This window comes from Monopterus albus, unplaced genomic scaffold, assembly GCF_001952655.1.
Source record: "Monopterus albus unplaced genomic scaffold, M_albus_1.0 scaffold297.1, whole genome shotgun sequence".
Classification (NCBI taxonomy): Eukaryota; Metazoa; Chordata; class Actinopteri; order Synbranchiformes; family Synbranchidae; genus Monopterus; species Monopterus albus.
The window spans coordinates 97,383-121,695 of record NW_018128177.1 but is presented as its reverse complement, the minus strand read 5'-3'; the positions used below and the strand labels follow the sequence as shown (position 1 = coordinate 121,695).

At 41.1% G+C, this 24,313-nt stretch overlaps 2 protein-coding genes and 1 pseudogene across 2 annotated transcripts in view; 2 read left to right on the top strand and 1 right to left on the bottom strand.

Annotated features, from left to right (window-relative positions):
- The window catches only part of erbb2 (erb-b2 receptor tyrosine kinase 2), a 22,301-nt gene extending 8,783 nt beyond the window's left edge, over positions 1 to 13,518 (top strand). The window contains 20 exon segments of the mRNA XM_020623345.1: positions 87 to 215; positions 1,907 to 2,045; positions 2,490 to 2,563; positions 3,030 to 3,120; positions 4,137 to 4,339; positions 4,628 to 4,757; positions 5,660 to 5,750; positions 6,188 to 6,342; positions 6,423 to 6,494; positions 6,601 to 6,721; positions 6,849 to 6,971; positions 7,065 to 7,163; positions 7,251 to 7,436; positions 7,620 to 7,775; positions 7,871 to 7,946; positions 8,249 to 8,395; positions 8,715 to 8,812; positions 8,957 to 9,148; positions 9,503 to 9,899; positions 10,018 to 13,518. Coding sequence (XP_020479001.1) covers positions 87 to 215; positions 1,907 to 2,045; positions 2,490 to 2,563; positions 3,030 to 3,120; positions 4,137 to 4,339; positions 4,628 to 4,757; positions 5,660 to 5,750; positions 6,188 to 6,342; positions 6,423 to 6,494; positions 6,601 to 6,721; positions 6,849 to 6,971; positions 7,065 to 7,163; positions 7,251 to 7,436; positions 7,620 to 7,775; positions 7,871 to 7,946; positions 8,249 to 8,395; positions 8,715 to 8,812; positions 8,957 to 9,148; positions 9,503 to 9,899; positions 10,018 to 10,379 — 3,041 coding nt within the window. The 3' untranslated portion in view covers positions 10,380 to 13,518.
- Positions 12,111 to 20,520, top strand: LOC109973629 (DDB1- and CUL4-associated factor 7-like; annotated as a pseudogene).
- A 576-nt stretch (positions 20,521 to 21,096) lies between these two features.
- kcnh6b (potassium voltage-gated channel, subfamily H (eag-related), member 6b) overlaps positions 21,097 to 24,313 on the bottom strand; it is an 8,617-nt gene continuing 5,400 nt past the window's right edge. The window contains exons 9-12 of the mRNA XM_020623373.1: positions 23,258 to 23,527; positions 22,729 to 22,909; positions 22,109 to 22,313; positions 21,097 to 22,020 (exon numbers count right to left, since the gene is read on the bottom strand). Coding sequence (XP_020479029.1) covers positions 21,724 to 22,020; positions 22,109 to 22,313; positions 22,729 to 22,909; positions 23,258 to 23,527 — 953 coding nt within the window. The 3' untranslated portion in view covers positions 21,097 to 21,723. The remainder of the gene's footprint in view (positions 22,021 to 22,108; positions 22,314 to 22,728; positions 22,910 to 23,257; positions 23,528 to 24,313) is intronic.

Genomic DNA, 24,313 nt, shown 5'->3' with positions numbered 1-24,313 from the left:
TACCAGCTTCCAATTTCATCATAGCTGATGTGTTTTTATTTTCCTGCTGCAAACTTTCCCTTTGAACACAGTGTCTCTCTCTTTAGATAACTACCTGGCTATGGAAATGGCCTGCACTTTGGTTTGTCCCAAAGCCAACCAGGAAGTTATCAGTACTAACCCTGATGGAAGCGAGATGCAGAAATGTGAAAAGTGTGAAGGAGACTGTCCCAAAGGTAGGGGCCTGTGTGTCTTTGTGGGTGATTTGCGTGCGAGTACATTTCCGTGTTGATAGCTGCAGCCAGAGGCATTATGTTTTTGTATTGTCTGTCTATCCTATTCTTGTGAATGTGATGTGTATATTATTATTATAGTGTATATTGAGAGCATTTTGTACACTTGGACTCACGGATGAAGTGATTTTTGTGGTCAAAGGTCAAGATCAGTGGCCTCACGTCTGCCCTATTCCCGTGAATTTGGCCAGTGGGTGGGTGCATACAACCACAAAGCAGTAATTCTAGGTTATATATACAGTAGTTTTCAAGAAGTCAGTAGAAAAACAGTTTCCCTAGAAGTGGCTCAGGAAATGTTATGAGTAATGTTTTGTGTTCTCCATGTGCATGACATGGTGCCTGGGTACAGGTGATTAATAATTTGAGCCGCATGTTCTGATACATTGCATTCCAATTATGATGCAAAGTGAACCAACTGGTTTCTGCAGTTTCTTACTGCTGTTATATCTGCTATCTTCTTAACCAGGTGTAAGGTAACTTCAATAATGTCTGCTTTATTTTTTCCTCTGGATTTTACTTAGCAGATTTACTGGATCCATCAGTAATCTTGGTTTATGAAACAGATTCCAGTTGTGCATAATCTCAAGTTACGATGCTGTCGGAGTTTAAAGTTAACTTCTGTTCGGTATTCACTTTGTACTTGTAGTGCACGTCAAGGTGGGGGGGGGGGCTCAGCTTTTCTTTCCACTGCCTTTCCTAAATACACTCTGCTGAGAGAGTGCACAATGGTAGTGTGAGTGAAGAGTGGCATTAGCAAGAATAACGCAGTGAATCAGAGAGATAAAACATTGTTTCTGGTCAGTTCTGTTCTAAAACACAAATAAACACGGCCACAATTCCTTACAATGCTGCAGGAAGGACTTTGTGTCATGCTGCCAAAACGTACACAAAATCCTGTCTGTTCTGCTCTGCACCTTGTGTGTGTAGCTAAGCCCTGCACAGACACACAGCAGCAGTGTAAGGTGAGAGCACAAAGGCACGAGAGACTGAATGTGGAAATATTCTGGTTTGATGTATTGCAAAACTTTTTAAAAAGGAGCAGTGGAAATGCAGTTTTGCACGTCATCGTGGAGATGGGGAGGACAGGCAGGGTAATGTCCAAATAGTCTTCTGGTCATTTTCCACCCATCTATTCCACACAAACAGCCTACAGACATTATCAGGACCTCATGTCTGAAAGGGGTATAAATGGCCTAATATCTTGAGGGAGGACCCCAAATTTTTTTCAGCAGTTTTATATGCAGACTGTAGTTTAACCAGTGTATGTTATTATTTTAACTTTATTTAACACATGCATGTCTAATTGTGACAATATCACAACCTCAGAGGCGATGCCTCACAACGGCATATCCTTCACTCATCAACATTGCTAAGCTGCCATTTCCCCCCCACTCTCAAACCACTAGCTCAAGCACTCTGTCATCTTAAAGCCTTATTGTTTAACAAAATACTGTACACTGCACACTTTACACACATTTCAAAGTATTCTGGAGATATCTCAGTTTATGTTGAAGGTTATTGATCATCCTTTACTTGTCAATGTTAACACTGTTGGGGAGTTCTGGTAAATTTCTGTATTTAAAATAAATTTGTTAAAATCTGTTGTTGGGTTTTCTTTGTGGTTTGTATTGCAGTGTGTTATGGGCTGGGTATGGACAATGGTGTCATGGACAACCATGCCATCACCATGGTAACATCTTCTAATGTGGAGCAGTTCAACAGGTGTAAGAGGATTTTTGGTAGTCTGGCCTTCCTCCCTCAGAGTTTTGCAAGGTAAGAGATGGACAGGTCAAATATAGAATTTTTTTTTAGCTCATTAAATACTTTACAAAGACTTAATATTTACCACCACAGAGCCACACCGCTCCCATTTAGCACTTTGAATATTTGAGTTTTCAGAAATATTTATGGAGACTCCTTGTGCAAGTCAAGAGGAAAGTTGCCATCCAAGCCAAAAGTTTACTGTACTCAAATGTACTAAGAAGATGTACGAGAAGAATGTAAGAAACCTGGGCGTACACACTGTGGTCCTGTAATTAACCCCAGTAGAAAATATCTGGGTATTCCTGACACAAGATTGTTCATACAGATGTAGTTCCTTTGCTGGTCAGGGCAAAGTAAATAAATAAAAAAAAAAAAAGCAAGCATCAAGTCAGAGCATAGCCCTCACATCTATGGACTCTTGCTGCATGTTAAACTGAAGCCTTCTGTTGTCAGGGACCCTGTGACCAACACATCAGGCTTGACTCTGGAACAGCTGAGCACCTTCAAGGAACTGGAGGAGATAACAGGTACTGAACCCTGATGACGACCACAGAGAGTGTTTTTTAGCTCTAATCAAGAAAAGAAAACCAGGGGTTTTTTTTTCGGATGCCTCCTGGGCGCCTTCCTAGGAAGGTGTTCCAGGCATGTCCCACCGGGAGGAGGCCCCGGGGAAGACCCAGGACACGCTGGAGGGACTATGTCTCTCGGCTGGCCTGGGAACGCCTCGGCATTCCCCCGGAGGAGCTGGAGGAAGTGTCTGGAGAGAGGGAGGTCTGGGCATCTTTGCTTAGACTGCTGCCCCCGCGACCCGGCCCCGGATAAGCGGAAGAAAATGGATGGATGGATGGATGGTTTTTTTTTTATGTGTTTGAGTCAGAGCAGTTGTGATTTCTCTAATTCAGTCAAATTTTCACCATGGAAGAGCTCGGCACAGAAGAAACTGCAACTCCTCTGACAGTGTTGTTACTGTCTTTGTTCGATTTTGCTGTGCAGGATATTTGTACATTGATGCGTGGCCAGAAGAGTGGACTGACCTGGGTGTGTTTGAGAACCTGAAGGTGATCAGAGGCAGAATGCTCTACAAGTAAGCCTTTTTCCTGTCAGTGTGCACGCCTGTCCTTCTCTTGTCTGCATACTAATCCTTCCAATATTATCATTCTTCAGACTAAAACCACTGACTTGTTGTTCTGTACTGTTATTTGTGTGCATTGTCATCTGTGTTGTGCCATTGTTATTTTGCCTACCTGCAGAAGATTTGTCAAGTATGATATGAAATTGATATGAATAACTTTTAAACATATTACCAAGTCTTATCTCATATTTCAGATCAATGTAGACTAAATGTTTCTTTTGCTGTATCACCACATGACGTCTGTGTGTCTTTGTGTGCTGTTGTTGTTTTTCCGACCATGTCTCTGGTTCCACTGAGGCAGTTTGTTCAGTCTCAGGGTTGTAAAGGCTAATTATTAACCTGCACTGCTGCTGTAACCTGCAACACACACCAGCCAGGATAACAGGAAGGGACAGTTATAGCACACTCCGACTAAGTCATAGTGACAAATCTGCGAGCTGCTTATTTGACACCGTTTTAGAGCAAGTTGTTTCTTTGCTTTCATTAAAGTGCATAACTTGCTATTAGGTTTGTTAACTCAATTGCATTTGTATACAGCATTTTCCTTTTTAAATTTTTCATTCCTGACTCTTGCTTGCTTCATTTTGCTCCTTGTTTTACAATGCTTTTTTAAAGTTACATCCCAGATTCAGTTTCTTCTACTTGTTTGCAATGAAACACATTAGCACCTTTTTTCCACACTTTGCTCATATGTAGAAGGATCTCAGGTTATAATTCAGCAGCCTGTTTTGATCTAGTGTGCCCCTTAAGGCCCCAGTTTTTAAAAAAAAAAAAAAAAAAAAAGTGTTAAACCTACGCTGAGTGCAGTCTTACCCAAGATTTTGTATTGTATATTCATCCTTATCTTTTAACCAGTTTTGAAAATAAAGGATTCTTAGACCTTCTCTGTCTGATTTGATCTCTGTTTTGTTTACTTAAGAAAAATGACCCTGTAATTAACCTCTGGTAACTAATCTCTTCTCTTTTAGAGGTGTGTTTTCACTTGCCATCCAAAATCTACACATCCGCTCTCTTGGGTTGCGTTCGCTACGTAGCGTCAGTGGAGGTTTGGTCCTGTTACACAACAATTCCCAGTTGTGCTACACCACTTCACTGCCCTGGGGGAGTCTCCTCCATCCCACCGAGGGTCCCCAACGCATTGTTAGCCACAACCAGGACCCCAAAGTCTGTGGTAGGCCAACACACACATAATGCAGATCTGGGTAATGCAGACAATGCTGTTCTGTGCGTTTTATTTTATGTAAATGCTTGTTAAATCTTTATAATTTATCAAAAAGGAGACTGCCTGTCTGCATGGTTCTTTTCGAGGATTTCTTGTGGTCTTTAACCATTTCTCCTTGAGACAGTTCTTAAATTCACAATTTTCACTTGCACAGAGAACTGGCTTGTAAGTGCGGGTTTTTAGCTTTGAGTCATAAAAATACAGGGTGTGTCATGGCTCTGCTGTCTCTGTTTTCAGAGGCAGAGGGGCAGATCTGTCACCCACTTTGCAAAGAGGGCTGTTGGGGTCCGGGGCCCAGCCAGTGTGTGTCCTGCACAGCTTTCCAACGCGGTACCGAGTGTGTAGAGCAGTGTAACATCTATCAGGGGTAAGAAAGTCTGTGTGTGTTTGTGTGGGAGCGGCTGCACTAAATCAATAAAAAGCCAATTGATAATGCTCCAAATAATACAGTGTCGTAATCCCCAAACAAGTTCTCCAGTAAATAAAGTAAAGCTTAACATGTATTCACCTAAAGTTAAACGTGAACACTGTATATGGGATTGGCTGAATTTTCAGTCAATGCTGAAATAGTCACAATAAATCAATTGGAAAGCTTTTAACATAACTGTACCCTTAAGCTAATGTAGATCACTAACAAAGAAGGGACTCGACGTGTTTTTTGAACATGGCTTATTTTGATAAACTTGTATCCAAGTGACACATTTGTAAAATAAATCAATATTTATGTTCCTGGTTTTACACAGTTCCTGACACAAAAAGCTCAATGTCCTACACAAAAGCGTAAGCATGACTAAATATTTCATATGTGTTTTAAATCTTCTTGTTTGAATCATTGAACTTTCAAGAAGAAATAAGAATCTTGTTTATCAGTGTTTAGGGTCGGGCATGGTTCACATTGATGTCACCACTCTCAACAGAGACTGGTATCAACCTTCTCACTTAACTTAGCAAGAAAGCGAATATTTCCCAAACTGTCAAACTATTTCTTTAACACAAGAATATCATGATATGATCACCATTGCCATTGCATTTAAAAGTTAATAGGCAATAATATACATGGTTGACCAGCCTTATGTAGTTCAGAGACCAGGATACCCTTTGCAGCTTGTCTGATAAGGCTAACGTTGATGGTTATTTGCAGCTGGGGCCCCTGTTTCTAAAAATGTACGTCTTTATAACAGTGTCAGGTGCTTCAGATAAAAGCCTCCAACAAATGCCAGACTGTTTTATGGGATGTTATGTTACATCCCCACTCTGATTGCATTGCAGGTCTACACGTGAACACACAGATGGATTTTTGTGTGTCGCCTGTCATGCAGAGTGTCGACCTCTTAACGGCTCCGCCTCCTGTCACGGCCCGGTAAGATACATCACAGTGTTTCTGAGTGTACAGTGCTGAGGGGGACTGTTTTGGTGTGTTTCCTACCTGAATAAGATCTGAAAACCCTTCATCTATCAGGTGCATTTGTGAAGCTGGCCCTTCACACTTGTTCACATAGTATGAGGTAGCCTGCACATCACCTGTTTAAGTTAAACCAGTACTACTGTTTCACCAAAATAATTACATTGCCCATAACTGTTAATTCTCATACATGTTTATGAATGTTTACAGCCAAAACCCAAGTGCTAAAGTGATTCGTTAAGTGAGAGAAAAGTAATAAACAATACTTTGAGTATAAGCACAGTAAGTTGTCCTATTTGTGTTCTCCATGCCAGTATACTCATGTAGATATGTGTTTACAACCTGTATACATATACAGTAATTGTACTTGGACAATGCTCACCATGTGTCCTCAGGGTGCAGAACATTGTACACAGTGTCGAAACTTCCAGGACAACGGATTTTGTGTGGATCATTGTCCCAGTGGTGTGAAGGAGGATCAGCAAACTGTGTGGAAGTACAGCAACGCTACAGGACACTGCCTGTCCTGCAACACCAACTGCACACTGTCGTAAGTGGACGCGGAAATACAAGCACGCGCGCTGCACACACAGTAAGAACGATTTCACACCCAATGTTTCTCTGTTCCAGCTGCACTGTGATGGATGAGAGAGGATGCCCCATTGATACCAAGACTGGGTGAGTGACATCGCTTTATGTTAAGTTATTTTCTTTACAATATTGTTTTTACAATTTCCACTTAGTTCAGCTTTTCTGAAAGAAATGTAACTTAATACAGATTTAACCAGCTATTGTTGAGGAATAGGAGTCATGCTGAACTGCTGGTGATACTTTTCTTCATCCTGCTGGCCCTGCTGGTGTTCTACCTGAGGAGGCAGAAGAGGCTGAAGATAAAGGAAACAATGGGGAGGATCCTGCAAGAACATGAGGTGGGGGAGGGGTACACTGTGATGCATCTCTGATGTGTTTTTCTTACTGGAATAGGTGCTATAGTTGGTTCTTAAGTTGGGTACTGTGATGAAGTAATCCTGCCTACTGCTTCCTTCACATGTGCAGCTGGTAGAGCCTCTAACTCCCAGTGGTGCATCACCCAATCAGGCTCAGATGCGTATCCTGAAGGAGACCGAGTTGAAAAAACTCCGGGTGTTGGGTGCAGGGGCCTTTGGTACTGTTTACAAGGTATGTTCTGTACCATAATCACCAAAGCTACTTATTATAAAATTGCACAAAGACAGTATTTCTTGTTATCTTTGATTTTTATAACTTTTTCAGGGAATGTGGGCTCCTGAAGGAGAACATGTGAAAATACCAGTGGCCATTAAGGTGTTACGAGAGAACACCTCACCAAAGGCCAATAAAGAGATCCTTGATGTGAGTACAAGCCTAATACACACACACACACACGCCACACAAAGTCTGCACTCCTTCCTTCAATAACCCTTCTTCTGTCTTCCTCAGGAGGCTTATGTGATGGCAGGGGTTGCCAGCCCGTACGTGTGTCGTCTCTTGGGGATTTGTCTGACCTCCGCAGTGCAGCTGGTCACTCAGCTGATGCCGTACGGCTGTCTACTCGACTATGTGAGGGAGAACAAGGACCACATTGGCTCCCAGTGCCTCCTTAACTGGTGTGTCCAGATTGCAAAGGTACATAAGAAGGCGTTGGCTTGGGTGCACAGACTTGTACTACTGCTTGTAGTAGGGGAGTAAAAGTGTGTTTCTTCTTATCATAACAGATGTGTCTTGATGTTGATTTCTGTCATCTTATTTTTCTTTTAAATTTGATGTGGTATCAGTTTGTTGGACTTGTGTGTACGTGTGTTGGTGTAGGGGATGAGTTATCTAGAGGAGGTCCGGCTGGTCCACAGAGATTTAGCTGCCCGCAACGTTCTGGTGAAGAACCCAAACCATGTGAAGATCACTGACTTCGGCCTGGCACGCCTGCTCGACATTGATGAGACTGAGTATCACGCCGACGGAGGGAAGGTAAGACAGAGCCGTGACTGTAGGAACATCTAAACCGGAAACGATCACAGTTATACATTTTTTTCCCTTTTCTTTGGTGTATCTGCGTTTTTTAGGTCCCAATAAAATGGATGGCCCTGGAGTCGATCCTGCACAGGAAGTTCACTCATCAGAGTGATGTCTGGAGCTATGGTCAGTATTGCTTGGTGATGAATATGGCTTTAAAAATATAATATTAAAACAGCCATGATGAAGTAGCATGACATTGCAATGTGTTTTTATTAAAGTAGGGTTTAATGAATTATCTTTCATTAGTAATTTTAGTGATACAATTTAAATAGTATTGATGGAAACACTTCAGAAAAGTGGCAGTAAAGTTCTATCCATAATTCCAGCCAATAACACATTTTTCCTGTGTTTAGCAGTACCATTTTGGTGGATAGCTTATCTTGGATTAAAGCTTATGCTGTTTTAACCATGCATTTCCTTCTCAGGGGTGACGGTGTGGGAGCTCATGACGTTTGGTGCTAAACCCTACGACATGATCCCAGCGAGGGACATCCCAGAGGTTTTGGAGGGTGGAGAGCGGCTTCCCCAGCCTCTCATCTGCACCATTGACGTTTACATGATCATGGTCAAATGTCAGTAGTAGTTTTTACTGCAGCATTGGTTTTGTATTTTGTCTATCTCTCGAGGTCTAAGTAATTCACTAAATTATTGTGTTGGTAAATATGCAAACTGCCCACGTACATTGTGTTCCGTTTCCTGTTTGATCAAAGCAGAGTTAATGTTCTTGAACATTTGGGGCTAAAAGATTTGGAAAATAAATTCAAAAAGTCCAATCAAGAAGTCATGGTCATATGTATTTCATTCTTATTTGTCCCTTAATAAACAGGTTAGAAGAATAGTAGTTTACATTGAAGATGACCAATACATCTGAATTTTGTGTTTGGATGGCAGGTTGGATGATTGATCCAGACAGCAGACCGAGGTTCAAAGATCTGGTCATTGATTTTACTGCCATGGCCAGAGACCCACCTCGCTATGTTGTCATTCAGGTATGTGACCTTGTGCTTCATGTTATAAATGTTTCACTTTTTATATAATATAATACCAATGACAAGTATACTGTATCTTCTGAATGTTCAGTGTTTGTTTATACAGATATTTTTCCCATTTGTGTTGTTGTCTGTGTCTTGCAGAATGATGAGCAGATGAGCATGTCCAGCCCAGTAGAAAGTCAGTTTTTCCGGATGCTTTTGGAGGAGGAGGGGAACAATATGAGGGAACTTCTGGATGCTGAGGAGTATCTGGTGCCTCAGCCAAACCTCTTCCCCAGGACACAGGCAGAAGGGGCTCAAGCCAACGGGCCATCCAGACACCAATCATACAGGGTCAGTGGGAGGGTGATCTTTTCTGTGCTCTGGGCTTTTACCACCTCTCTATAAAGAGGTAATTAAGGTACTGAGCCAAGCAATATCCCTGTGGCCTATCAGACAAAACTTATAGGCTGCCTTCAGACAACTGGTAAACCAGTTTGTTTTTCAAGTATGATTTTAAATTAAGTGAGAAATCTCTGAAAAGTACATTTGCTATGGATTTTAAACCAGCTGTAATCTGATTTGCAAGAACCTTTTGACTGTTCAGGTTTTATTAAAAATGATCGGATTTGTACTTAGCTCTTAGGACATGTAGCACCTGGGAACGTATGAGTGGCTGGATTTACCTTGTCTGTTTTTCTGCAGCAGAGCAGAGACCAGGGCTTAGATGTTGAGCCCTCCATTGCTGGTGGCCCTCGGAGCATGTACTCCTCACAGAACACTCTCGGACGCGGCCAGTACCCTACCCTACCACTAGAGGCCAGCACCTCGAATGGCTTGTGGACTCCTCAGTACCCGATGCTGGTTCGCAGCATCTCGACAGGGGCCCAGTCTGACTCCATCTTCCTGGATGGGGCTTCAGATGACCCCTCAGTGCCCCCGGCCAGTCCTGGACGTTACTGCAAAGACCCCACCTACCCCAATGGGAGTCAGGACACCCTGGAGACTGATGGGCCAATTGGTTTTCATCCTCCTCCTCCTCCCCACCTTCATCACTCACTGCCCAGGCGAGGTCATGGTTATAATCACATTCATGCCTTGCCAGGTGAGCAGGTCTTTTTTTTTTCCATTGTTGGCTCTACAGAAATTAATGGAGTGTATAAGATAAATTTGCATCTCAGAAACCTTTGGTCTGATTTTTCTTCCTTCCTCCACTTATTCAGAATATGTTAACCAGGAGATTCAAAATCTCAAGCCTGGGATTCCCGAGCGACCCACCACACTCCCTCGTAAAGGCTCCAGACTGGACAGACGCCTCCCTAATGGCCTGAGCTCCGGTCGCAGTGTGGAGAACCCAGGATACTTAGTCCCCGTGAGCTCGGCAACATCCACCTCACCAGCCTTTGACAACCCATACTACCTGGACCTTGTGCCCAAAGCTGTAGCTGGGGCTGTGGACAGCCCGGGGGCACTGGAGAGAGACGGTGTACCCAGGCGTGTAAACGGGTTTGTGACCTCCACAGCAGAGAATCCAGAGTATCTGGGATTAGCAGACACATGGAGTGGACCGAGAATAGTGGGATGAACTCGGAAGGAGTCACAGATTGTGTTCTACTGAGAGAAACGAAAGAATATTTATGTGACAGAAACGAGGTAGGTGTGTGTTTGATATTGGGAGGAGAATGTGCACATGGAATATCTCTTTATAAAGAGTGAAGGACATGAATCCAAAGCAGCTGATGGTGACATTTTTCCAGACATCGAGTCACCCAGTTGTGATACACCATGACTCAACACAGTGTAGCACTAATCTGATGTTCACGACATCATTTGTATTCCTGTCTTCTTTTCAGCAATCTGTGACAGTTAAGAGACATAAAAGAAGTTTAAACAGAATCACTTTGTCCTTATATGGAAACATATAATGGAATGACAAACTCTCTGTGCCTGGTGCAGACACTGTATATAACTCGGTACTTGATAAGAAAAGGAGTTTACATTTGTGGAAACCCATCATGGTACAACGATGGTCTATCACAGAATCTACCATTGGACTGGATTAATGAATCTTGATTTTTTTTTTTTTTTTAAGTGTTGATTTTCTCTTGACCTGTTTAAGGTCTGTGGTTGTTTTTACATGTGAAGCATTTCCTTCACTTCCTTCGTGCTACTCATCCCAGCTAAACAGAGAAAAACGTATAGAACCCTTTGACAAAGTGAGCCATTGTGTTCATTGAAGATGATGTTTAGTATTCTGGTCAGTTTCTCCTGGACCTGATGGGGTCTTCAGTACAATCAAAGCCATTTTGTTTTGGCCAGAGAAAGCCCTGCCGCATGTCTGGCCAGTAGACATGCTCCTTGAAAGAAAGGCATCCTGTATGGAGAAGACAGAGGCATTGTGCTGCACTGATGTTTGTGGTGGTTAGTGTCTGTGGCTGCAACTACTCTGTGATACAACAGATTATATATGAGTTATAAGCAGACTTTTTAAGCTTCACAAAATCTTAAAAGTATGCCTTTATTGATGCAAAATGCACTATCTCCTCCAAGCCTGTGCTATCACGGTGAGCTTTTTGGTTTTGGTAGCCTTTCATTGTGCAAGGAAGCATTACAAGCTACAGCTAAATATGTTGCACAATAAGTGAAGACCTTGTATGTGTATATATTCCTGTGCTTGTGTTCAACATAAAACAGTTCTGTGTAAAAGTGAGCAATGCAGTGGACACTGATGCTGAATGTGACTGAAGAGATGAATGTTGCTCTGCTCAGTTTGGATAATCAATGCATGGCCCAAATTCCTCCTCAGTGAGAACACAAAGCCTTCCCAGTTAATAATCAACATTTTTTAAAGACTGTGGTTTTTTTTGTGTGTGTCACTGTTAAATGGTGCTGGGCTGGGGGAGGTCAAAACTGAGTCAATGGTGCCATTGTCTGACCCCCACCCCCTTGTTGGAAAGCAAATGCAACTTGCAGGTCCCAACGATTGATGTTCTCCTCAGCTTTGAAGAGAGAGAAGTTTTCTTCTGCAGAGGATCTGGGACTCGGCAGCAGAATGTGGCTCAGTGTTTGGGGCTCGTAATCTGGATCAGGTCTTGAAAAAGGACATTTGCTGATTTTCCCCTTTCCTGTTGCAATCTAAATGAACTGCAGCATACTGTGTAGCTGCATCCAGCTATTACTAAAGGAGAACCTCTCTGAGATGTGTAACTTCTCAGAGATCCATACAATTAATGAAGTGTGCCCAGTATCAGTGGGAGAATACCCCCACCCCCTCCTACATGGTTTTACTCAAAAAGTCAGATCTTTTATCTTGATCATGTACGGATTTGGAAGGTTTGTTCCAGAATAAGATTTTTTTTAATTTTAAAAACACATTTTTGTAAAAACATGTCAAGATTCTATCATACCTTTGACTACCATATACTACTGTTGCTTAGAGTGTAATTATTTTTGATTCATGTTTAATATGACAGTTGTACATGTTTATAGAGTATATGATAACGATAAAGAATGTTTTATATGTATTGTTGTCAGGTGAAAACCTCCTAGCTCTACAACTTTTCAGGAGAAGGCAGACTTGCATCGACTAAAATGTAATTCCGCATCAGTTCTACAGTAGTTTGAAGTCTCAGCCTGAAATTTATAGCTGCACCCCTTAATTTTTTATATTGCCTAACAGCAGCATTAAAATTTAAAAAATTTCCAGAGGTTAAGTTCTGAGGCACCACTGGTAAGGTGTAATGAATTATAAGCACTTGAGGGCGCTGTTGGTCGTTGTATAAAAATCGATGAAAAATCACCTCTGCTGGAGAAACAAGGTTTTCCCCTGATAACAAATGTCATAGCACAGCTCCCAGATGTTCCCTCTTCCTGTAAGAATGTAACATTTTTCCTGGTTATTATGAGACCATGGCATACATTTTCATACACAATCATAAATAATATATGGTGTTTACACTGTTATTTTTGTATGATGTTCACTGTTCATTTTAGATGTCACATGTAGCCTATGCACTATCAACCGTTTCACAGGCAAGGAGGCAATCTAATGGTTATCCTCAAAACCAGATGTATGGGTTTTTTTTCTCTCTTTATAACTGGTTTTGTTTTGACACAATTATTTTGACATTAAAACCATTTAATTATACTAAATCCAGTCCAGAGTCTGACAAGTGGCCCAGTGGTTTATGGTGAGATTTTCAATCTTGTGTTTATTGGCACAATGCTGAATTTTTAATTAGTACCAGCTAAAACAGGTTTTTAAACGGTTGTTTGGCTGTTTTAAATTGTGCTACTGAGCAGAGGAAACCAAATCAAAATGCAGCCTGTGGTTGAAGTGTGTTAAACATTTACAGAAGTGTGTGAGTTCGAAGCACAAAGCTCTACATGTTTCCAATGAGGAGTGATCTAAAGAGGAAGGAAGCTGTTGGCTAACAGGAGTGTGCTGAAGGTTTTATAAAGCATCATTTAAATAACTTTTTTTAAGGTATCTTTTGTATTTTTTTGTGAATATTTTTTACCTTTCACCTTTGTGACAGGATATGAATAATAACCATCTTATGGGGAGTTTTATAATGCATCCGTTCCTACCTGATTGGTTAGTAATTCCCATAATGTAAATGTGTAGTATACATAAATAAAAATCATTTTATTTGATGATTTGATTGAATACATTGTGACCAGTTGCTCTGCTATGTGTGTGTGTGTGGAGGGACTAAATATATAAAATATTTTATGAAGAAATTGTCACTTTTATATGGAGTTTTTTGCAAATATTGTGTGTAATTAAAAGCATATAAAACTATCAACATGCCCTGATCTTTAGGGAGTGAAAGATATGGATTGTTCTGTGGGCAGTTCCCTGTCTTTGTGTTTTCTACCACTAGGCTTGGACTCATCAAGGCATCAGTGTTGCTGGTAAGAAATGCTTCTCTACATGCATCCTCTCTCAGAACCTAACCTTCAATTTCAGCAAACTTCACATGTGTTATCTAGTGCCAGATGTGCTTCTGGTGTTACATAGAGTATTAATGACAAAGATGTGTTGTTAAAAGCTACACACAAGTATATATCACATACTGAATATATCCTACAGAAAACAAACCCAGTTTTTTTCAATATGGGGTTTTCTGAAGTACACAAATTCTTTTGTCATATAGTCTTAGAATTACTAGTAATATGTTGAAAAAGACCCATCAGACAGTTGCACACTTTTCTACATAAATCTTTAGCACCGCAGTATGTAAATGATGTTTGTATATATTTGCACATTTGCGTGAGCACAGCTGTTATGAAAGATGATTTGCCTGCCTTCATCATTTACATTTGTAACATGAGCATTGTACATGAGGCAGAACCTCATGTCATGGAAAAGAGCTTTCAATTTAGCAAAGTAATCCAGTAGATGAGCTTCTAAACAGATTTTTCAAACATTTTTATCTTGCTTGTGTACTGGATCTCTATTAGATTTGTCAGATTGTCTGTTTTATTGTTGTTTTTAATTGAAAGTTATATACAGAAGCGCACTGTCTAGACTGCAGTGCCAATAGTTCATTTTGCTCTGATGGTTTATCTGTATCCAAAAGCCAATAAGAATCCTGTGGCAGTGAAGACTGCTCATGAGGGAACTAAAAATTGCCATACTGTTCATGACTCGGTACTGTATTGAGAAGTTTTCCTGCTATTCATCCTGTATATAAAGCAGTCCCGAGTTTGTTTTCCTCCAGTTATCTAATCTTGCAGGCATGCTGGGAGATGAAATATCTCTGTGACCACCCTGAACCACTTTATCTGGATTGTCACTGTTCACCTGTTTGCACTGTGGGGGAAATGTAGTTTGCCTTCAGTGATCATGAGCAAAACAACTGAGTCCAATAACTTTATTAAAAATGTTACTTTGTAACACAATTAATTCCTAATATCCTCATTAATATTCAGTTACGTACACGGGGCCCAAACCATATGCAGAGTCTTAAGAATACAGATTAACTAGCTAGGTATTTATTGATTTTCCACACCTTCATACAATATGTGATTTTAACTTGACTTTTTATTAAGGTGAGACAAACCTATGCCACACAACATATATGAGTAAATGAACAACAGCAAACAGGAACTACATACCATTAAATGACATGTCAAGGAAAAACATGTCACAATGGGACAGAGGCTTGACAATTTTCACAATCTAAATATGCATATAATAACATAAGCCAGGGATAGGGCTAGTTTTAGAAGTTGGATTTGGGGTCATTTTAACTTTCTAAAAGAAGCTCAACTTCTAAAGGTTTTGGAAAGTTAAAAGCTTAGTTTCAGCTTCAACAGAACCTGATTTGGTAAGAGGAAGAAGCAGATTAAGACTTCCTGCAGCATCCAACCCTGAAACGACCCAGTTTCCCAAGATTATTTAGGTAGAGTAAAGGCATGACAGCAGATCCCAAAGTAGAACTAAGAGTAATCGGAGTACCAACAGTACATATAAACATTTTTAGACTGCTAATCAGGGGCGTTGCAATTGCAAACAGAAGCACTGGAGGAAAGTAGCAGACGACTACTACGATCAGGCTGTTGATGAGTGTCTGAAGGGCTCGTTGCTTCTGTGGGTGGATGCTTTTTCTGCTAGGATTAGACTTAATTAATTTACAGAGGATGAAAGAATCACAGATCCCAATTATTACCATAGATAATACAAATGGCACAGTGGAAAACATGCTGTAGTATAACTTGTAACAAAGACTGTATCCAATCCCAGTAGCAACTGTCAAAGTCCAAACTATGCTGGCCATCACCACCCTGGGTGTCAGACTCTTTGTGTTACGGTAGGTAACTGGATGAACCACAGCCAGGTAACAGTCCAGACAGACACAAGCCATCAGGAGGGGTCTTCCACATGTGTTCAATGCATAAATGGTGTTCCAAAATAACTCAAATGCCAAATTCTTGCTGAAGAAATGATTTAACAATCCAGGTGGGATGAAGGCCAAGAAGATAACATCCATGATGGAGAGGTTCAGTATGAAAAAATCATTAGGTGTGATGGGATTTCTTCTCCTGTATATCTTAAACACCTCCAAGAGGGTGGCAACACATGCAGGAAAACCAAGAGCAAAGCACAGCACTGTGCAAGCAGCCCAAATATAGCTGCCCTCCTGAAGGCCTTCACAAATGTGAAACTCAAAATTGTCCAAGTTTTCTTCAGATGTGTCAGAGCTGTTAGACAGGGGCTCAGAACGAGAACATATCTCAAGTAACATTGTCGAGCAGAGCAGTGGCTATAAAACCTGAGAGGCACAGATATTTGAAAAATAAATTCACGAACACACATATCGAACAACATGTTGCAAGCAGTAATGCTACTTGTTATAACATAAAAATGTAAAAAAAAAATAGATTTTTGCTTGCTCAGTGAATTTACTGCACATTAGTCACCAGTTTATATTTTAGTTAATAAATACACATACTGTACCTTTTGTGAGGTTTTGTGGGGGTGTTTGCGCTGCAGTTCTACTGTGTCTTGTCGACCTTGTCTTGATCAAAGTGTCAGAGATCTGTGGGAGTTGCTCTACATGTTTGTGCTATGACATCCATCAAATTCACAAAGTGCTGTCAATGGCAGTTTTGCAAATCACATATTTATGAAAAACAGCAGAGCCATGTTTGCAAAGTGCTGCAGTGAGAGACGTGATAAATATCCACAGTGGTTTTATGTCTTTAGACTGCACTCTCAGTTGATCTCTTCTGACTTGGCACCAGGTCAGTGGCATAACAGTTGCCTAGAGACATTATCTTTCTTATACCTGTTTGTGAATTACATTAGGGCTGCTACTAATGATTATTTTCACTATTGAATACTTTCCCGATTAATCGCTTCATCTTTACAATCAGGTATGACAAAGAAAGGCATCAGTCACATTTGAGAAGCCAGAAAATGTTTGGATTTTTTTGCATGAAGTGTATTAAAATAATGAGAAATATACCAAAGTAATAGTTGAATAATTTTCTCCAATGGATCGCAGCTCTTTTGTGCATTTATGAAACATTTTGTGATGATTGTAGGGAACAGCATGTCTTACTTTGAAACTTACAGTACAACAACAGGAAAGCAAATACAATTTAAATAACGTCCTTTGGCAAAGTTAAGTCAGACACTTGAAAACTTTGTAGTTTATATAAATCAATTCTGATAATTTTTAGACAAGAATTGTATCCATCATCAATTAATCTGTAGATTTAGGGGGGGAAAGGTCTGACAAATTCCCAGCCAGAGTTACTCAACCCTCATGTTATTGCTTTTATCAGCAATCTGTAGAGATATGATTAGCACAGCTGTAAATATCAGCTAAATTACTATCAGGTACAAATTTTAATGACAACCAAAATAATCAGGTTGAATATGAGGAAAATTGAATGTACAGTATCTCAGACTGGACAGGCCTAGAATCATTGTCACATGCCTGTACTGTACAGATAAGTAACACAACACTGGCTCACTCAAGGTGAGTTGTTCTTATGTCTCCTCAGGTTCAGATTGTTGGTCTGGAGGAGGAGAGCTCCGAGTTTGTGTGTCGAAACACTTTTGACCATCCCTACCCCACCACCAAGATCATGTTGATCCCTGACACCAAAGGAGCCTACCCTGACCTCCTGGCCACCAGTGGAGACTATCTGAGGATCTGGAGGGTAAGAGGACCTGAACCAGTGGCCCCCTGTTTGTATTAATTGTTGTCTGTTCACACTCGGAGATCAGGATGAAACACACAGTGTCAGTGTCCAGCTCAGGCACAGTGCTCCGTAACTATGGCTCATATATGTATGAACCCACAGCATTGATCAAATGGAAGGGAAAAAAGATCAAATGTGAACATTACTGTGTGGAGCAGTGTTAATTTTGACAGTTTGATTTAGGTTTAGTCTCTTTTAAACTATGAGGTCATCATTATTGACCACTTCTGACAACTACAATAAAAGCCAGTGATTGAAAGAAATTCAACCAACCACCAGTATTCCCATCTCTTTAAATGTGAAATTGTTGAGCATATCCATACATATTCAAAACAGTAGGTGAATCCCAGTTCCCCTAATTGCATCCACCTTTACTTCACTTGCATCTTTTCCTTGCATTTTAGTCCTGCCCACATAAGATGCCAGGAGAAACTGTGAGGAGAGAGCAACTGACATTTATGTTTTAACTGACATGAGATGTCTTTTTGTTTTGATCCTTAATATGAAGAGTCCAATCATAAACTGATTTCTAATAAAGGGGCGTGTCAGTCCGTAACAGTCTTCTGTTGTACTTAGCTATACTGTAACTTCCTCATGCAGCCTCTTCACTCCTTGGCCCTTGGAGCAGAAATAAGAGCTTTGGGACATCCTTCATCTTGGACTGGAATGACTTCCAGGTTGAGCAAGGCTTGAGGAACGATAAATAAAGGGAATTGGGATTCACCTTGTAATGTGGTGCATGTGCTCTATAGGAGTACTGACAATAAAATGTGTTTCTGCTGACAGGTGAGTGATACAGAGACATGTCTGGAGTGTCTGCTCAACAATAACAAGAACTCAGACTTCTGTGCACCTCTCACATCCTTTGACTGGAAAGAGGTGGACCCAAACTTGTTAGGTAAAAACTCAGTGCAGGGTTGTTACCTTGGTTTTTAACTTGGAGTCTGTATTGACAGCTCTCACATAGAAAGCTAGAAAAATGATGATCTTCACTGATGTAAAATCATTATTTGCAAATGTAAATTGTCATGGACTAAGAGATGACATTGTTTCTGTGCATGTATTTCCAGTATCGACACCACCTGTACGATCTGGGGGCTGGAGACTGGACAGGTGCTGGGGAGGGTCAACTTAGTGTCGGGTCATGTCAAGACACAGCTCATTGCCCATGACAAAGAGGTAACTGTTTTTACATAATGGATCAGACCTTTGTATAATAACTTTATTGAACATCTGTGTGTAATAAAATGATACTCAGACATACATATCTTCCTTATCAAATGCTTTACTGCTCTATAGTCCCTGCTGACCAGAAGAAGTTGCTGGTGTGTCTGCATTGCAGGTGTATGACATCTCTTTCAGCAGAGCCGGCGGCGGCAGGGATATGTTTGCCTCTGTGGGAGCAGATGGCTCCGTCCGCATGTTTGACCTCTGTCACCTTGGGCACAGCACCACCCTTTGCTCCGACTCTGCTGGAACAAGCAGGACCCCAACTACCTTGCTACCATGGCAATGGACAGCATGGAGGTTAGTACTGCTCCTTCTGTGGAACGATCCTGGAACACTGTGCCCTGGAAATGTATCCGTTTGAGTCTGTTTTTGTGCTTTTCTGTGCAAAGTGGAAAACATAAGATATTGTTAAGTCATTGGAAACCATGTGTATAATGCTTACAGGCCGTCATAAAACTAAAAATTGGCTGAGAATTGTAAAAGTGTTTCTTTTTTAAATGGACTTCTGTAAATGTTTGACTACATTTTTTACCAGTTTGTCTTCATGCTGAGCCAGTCTGTCTTCTTTGATTTGCTGCCTGTAGGTGTCTGAACAATTCTTTTTTGTATCCCCAGGTGGTGATCTCAGATGTGCGTGTGCCCTGCACTCCAGTGGCCAGGCTCAACAACCACAGGGCTTGTGTAAATGGAATTGCCTGGGCGTCCGCACTCCTCCTGCCACATCTGTACAGCAGGTATGCTGGTTTTAGTGGACACACTCTAACAGTCAACAACACTCATAAGTTTTTTTGCAGTCTGGAGGTAGAGGACAGTGCCTATAAATGTAACTGGAGCTGTTGTAAATTGAGAGGAGACCATGTCGATTTAGGGTTTTGCATTATTGCAGAAACTAACAGGGAGCACCAGAGGGAGTCCTTCTTATGCTACATGTGAGCATTGTGCCAGGGAAGTCATGTTTATCATTGTGAAAGGTGGAGAAACACCTTTAGAGAGGGATTGGATGTGTGTTGGTGTCTCAGAGATGTTTCAGTCAGAATTGTTCAAATCCTACACGTATGGCTTTAGATGTTATTTGAAGATCATTTATTTTAAGTGAATGATCAAGTTCAGGGTTTCCTGCAAAGCACTAAAAGTTGTTTTCACTATCAAAACCTAATGGCTGGTACAAATCATACTTTGCTCTGCATAAACTCCCAGGTTGAAGTGGACCGTCCTGCTTTGTTTTTCCACTATCTGTATCTATTCAGAGGAGGGACTGCATTCTTGTTATGCAAATAGCAGAGGGAGGACAGACCATGTGAAGGATCACTCCATAGTGCAACAGTCAGTCAGTAATAGAGAGCGTATGAGCAGTTTATCAAACAGCTGTTGAACAAGCAGAAGCCAGACTTGCAGGAATGTGATGTCTGCACCACTTTGTCTCTTATTTTTTTGTTTCCCCTGATCTTACTTTAATGTTATGTCCTGCTCAATAGGAAAAACAGGTGAAAACTAGTTATCCACCAGAAAAAGGCCCAGGATGTGTGGTATTTAGTAACATTAGTTTCTTCCTGTTTAAATTAGAAAGTGATTCAAATCAAACTTCTGCCCCTCCTCTGTGTCTAGTGGACGACCACCAGGCTCTAATCTGGGACATCCAACAAATGCCGCGGGCCATTGAGGACCCTATACTGGCCTACACAGCTGAGGGAGAGATCAATAATGTCCAGTGGGCCTCCACCCAGCCTGACTAGATCGCTATTTGCTACAACTGTCTGGAAATCCTCAGAGTCTGAGCTGCAGACATGAAGAAACGAGCCACAGAATAACTCAAGAACATTTTCAGTGGGATTCACAAGGTGATGTGACTTTGTTGAAGGACAGAGCAACATTTAGTTCATGGTTGTATTGGCTTCACGTTGACACAGGTGATGTGTGTAAGAAAGTATGTTACTGCTTGAGTTTGTGACACGGTACCAAGACGTGCTATATCAGAAAACCTGCAAGAGCACTGAAACAAAAACGAAACCACGTCTCAAGTAACCAAAAGACTGTTGTCCTGTACAGACAGGAACCAGGGTTCAGTAGCCTTCGAGCTTTCAGGATGCTATCTAATTGAAAAACAGCCAAGTCAGATATGTTTTAATATGCTACATGCTTTTTTTTTTTTTTTTTACAGTTTAAGCAAATACATTCTTCCTGGTCACCTTTTAAGCAACAAATAGCAGTTTAACCATATTTAAGTGGATTTAAATGTTTTTGTGTATTCACTTCTTTTTAACTTATATTTTATTCAACTGAATACATCTGTGTTATGAAAAACATCTGTTGTGACACATCGACTATAATATACATTTCTTATTTTTGCACCAGTAATTTTATTGATAGCAACATTAAACAGTTGCTTACAGAAGATTTATGTTCAGATGCCAGTTTAAATAATTTCACAGTGAATTGACTCATTAACAAACTGATACAAATCTATGGTACAGATTTCAGATTTACAGTTAGAAGTGCTAGGTCAAAAAAGTGTACTGCAGTAACTGTAAAATACTGAGAAAACACTGCCTGATCTCAGATGAGATCTCTGTAATACGGAGAATGTAGTTAAACTGACATTGGATCACAAATGATTACCTGTTGCAGGTGTTTCAATTTAGAGTCATGGTGTAGCACTGTTGAACGTAAATGTATCAGTAATTAATCAGGTATTACAGTAGTAGTACTACAGAAATGCCAGATGTTTTTTCAGTAATCTACAAATGTCTTGCCTTTACATAATTTGTCCACTGACAAAATTATGATTATTATTCCTTTAACTGTGAAAAATGTGTCACACCAGCTGGTAGTCGTTTAGCTTAGCATAAAGACTGGAAATGGCCGACACAGTTGGTCTGGATGTACAGACTGTGCTGGACTATTGCTGCAATCACGAGATATCAGTGTTACTACTTTCAAAGTCACACTGGTTGCCACGAAAACTCTATTACTGAAAGGCTTCAGATGACAGGCAGCACAGGGTCTGAGAGGTGTTTCTGGATCTCAGCCAGTCCTGAGTTGATGTCCAGGTTCCCTGGCAGTGAGGGACAGTGGAGACTCCTGCACAACCTGGGGTTCTTCATGAGCGAGGGTTTGACTGATGCCTGGGTCAGCTGCTGAGTCAGGCCTCTATGGGTCTCAGTTTCAGGGGTGATGGTCATGAACATGGTGTCGTCTGATGCCACAGTCACATGGATTCCACTAGACAGAGACTCCTGGGACTTCGTAGTGAATTTAAGGTTGGTCTGGATTGAGTTCTAGAGCAAAGAAATCTCTATTTTTAATTTCTCTTTCTTAATACAGAGCTAACAGTACTTAACTCTATTATTTGGTACGATTCCATACCTGTGTAGGTGAGTGGCTGTCCATCTGGATGGGGGAAATGGGATACATGCTGTGCAACACTGGGGTTCCAGTCCCATACAGGCTAGGTGAGTCAGTGGGGAGGGTACTAGAGGACACTGTGCTGTACGCTGGAGGTACAGGAGCAATCTGCCTCTGAAGAAGCTGGAGAATAACGTTGATGTCAGCTGTCATACGAGTCTCTAGTCTGGGATTTAAAAGACAAGAATGGCAGAATAATTTTTATACACATTAGCTAGTAAGTGAAGTACCACTATATCCAGCAGTCCATCCAGCAAGTTTTGATCACCATTTCATAAATGAGAGAAGGATAGAGAAGTTACAGTATACATATAGTGCAGGGTGACTGGCCACACTATGTGATGAAGTCTTTATCTTATGTAATAAACTACTGATATGTAGCCATACATACTCACAGAATTTTAAATTCTAGTGAAGATCCTAAAGTTTTCAAAGATACCAAATATTTGTGTATTAGGCTGAATTTGATTTGTAATATACTTTATATGTGATATTGTCAGACAATGTGTAAGAAGAGGATTGGCAGACTGAACATTAAGGGGATAAAAGCAACATAGTTAAAAAGAAAACAGTAAATTCACCTGTTGAGCTGTGAATGTAAAACCTCAAGTCGGGACTCTAGCTCACTGGGCCGTTCTTCTGGGAATGGTGGCGGGTGGTAGGAGCTGCGGACAGAAGAAGATCGCCATGCATGACTGGAAACCTGTTGTGTCTGTTGGTCTGGCCAGTATCGGTACATTCCCGGTACATTCGGAGATGAAGCTGAGGAAAATATAAAGACGAGAGAAATTGATTGAAACTTTTACCAATTTGATTTGACTGAAGTAGTGAGGATGTCCAAACATTTAAAAACAATATATTAATGGCACCTTGTAGTTTTAGATCACTGGTGGTGCTGGAGAGTTTGTTTTGGTGCAAGGAAAGCATTCAACATGTTTGTATGGCTTTAGGATACTCACAAAGCCCCTTTAAAATCATGTTTTTACATTTAAATGCATGTTCACAACACAACAGTAGCAGTCTGTATTTGCACATTTAAAACTTTTTGAGCAAACACACCCTGCATGTTTTTGTCAGGACAGAATTAAATTAAGACTCGTACTCATCTACCTTGTTGGCCTCTGTCCAGCCCTGCCTCCCTCCCTACTGAGGTGCCACTGGTGGGTCGCAGCTGCACCACAGAGGGGGTGAAGTCCCGTCTGCCATCCTCTGGAGGATAAAGCTCTACTTTGGCACCATGAGCAAGAGGCTTAGCCAGGTCCTCGCTGGACCCAGAGCGTGAGGATCCACAGCTACAGAGGTCATCCCAGTGGGCCTGGGGAGGTGAGGGAGGATGACGGAAGGACTGAAGGGGGTATGAGTCTTCATGATCCATTCCATCTGGTCACAGGAAAGCAGTTCAGTCGCTAAAATTTTAGCATATTTTCCATCTCTTCATCCCACACAGTGTCAGGAAGGTGGCAACAATAGATATTAGAAACACCATGCACAGGTCATCAGTCATTACAGGGCCAACACTAAAAGACAGGCTGCCATTCTCACACATATTTTTGCCTGAGCTTCATGCTATCAGACATCAGAGGATGACTAATGCCCTCTGTGTTCTGGTTTCCTCAGGATATTACTGCTGCCTCTTTGCAGGACCTTGTCTCATCTTTATTCATTTATCAAAAGCAGGATCCTCAGGGGGGCCAGGGGTGGCACTGGTCCCCCTGAGGATCTGGTTGGCTCAAGACTCAAAATGTGATGCTTGTCAGCATTAATTAATTAAAAACAATGTTAAATTGTTGCCTTAAACATTTTTCTGGTGCTTTATAATTGATATTGGTCCAATTAACTTTATTTTATATCACACAGGCAGCATGGTATTTACAACTGTGGGGACACTATGCAGCAGGTGATATCCTCAATTGTGATTAAATAAGGAGCACAGCCGAAGTTAGGTTAAAACAAACAAACAAAAAAAAAAAACATTGTGTGTCCCATTTTAAATCAAAATAAACAATTCTTAATGATGATGATGATGGTGATGGGGAGGTGACAGTGGTGTGGTGGGTAGAGCAGTCGTCTTCCAACCAGAAAGTTGAAGGTTTGAATCTCGGTGCCTCCAGTCCACGTGTCAAAGTGTCCTCGGGTAAGACACTGAACCCCCCCCCCCCGCTGCCC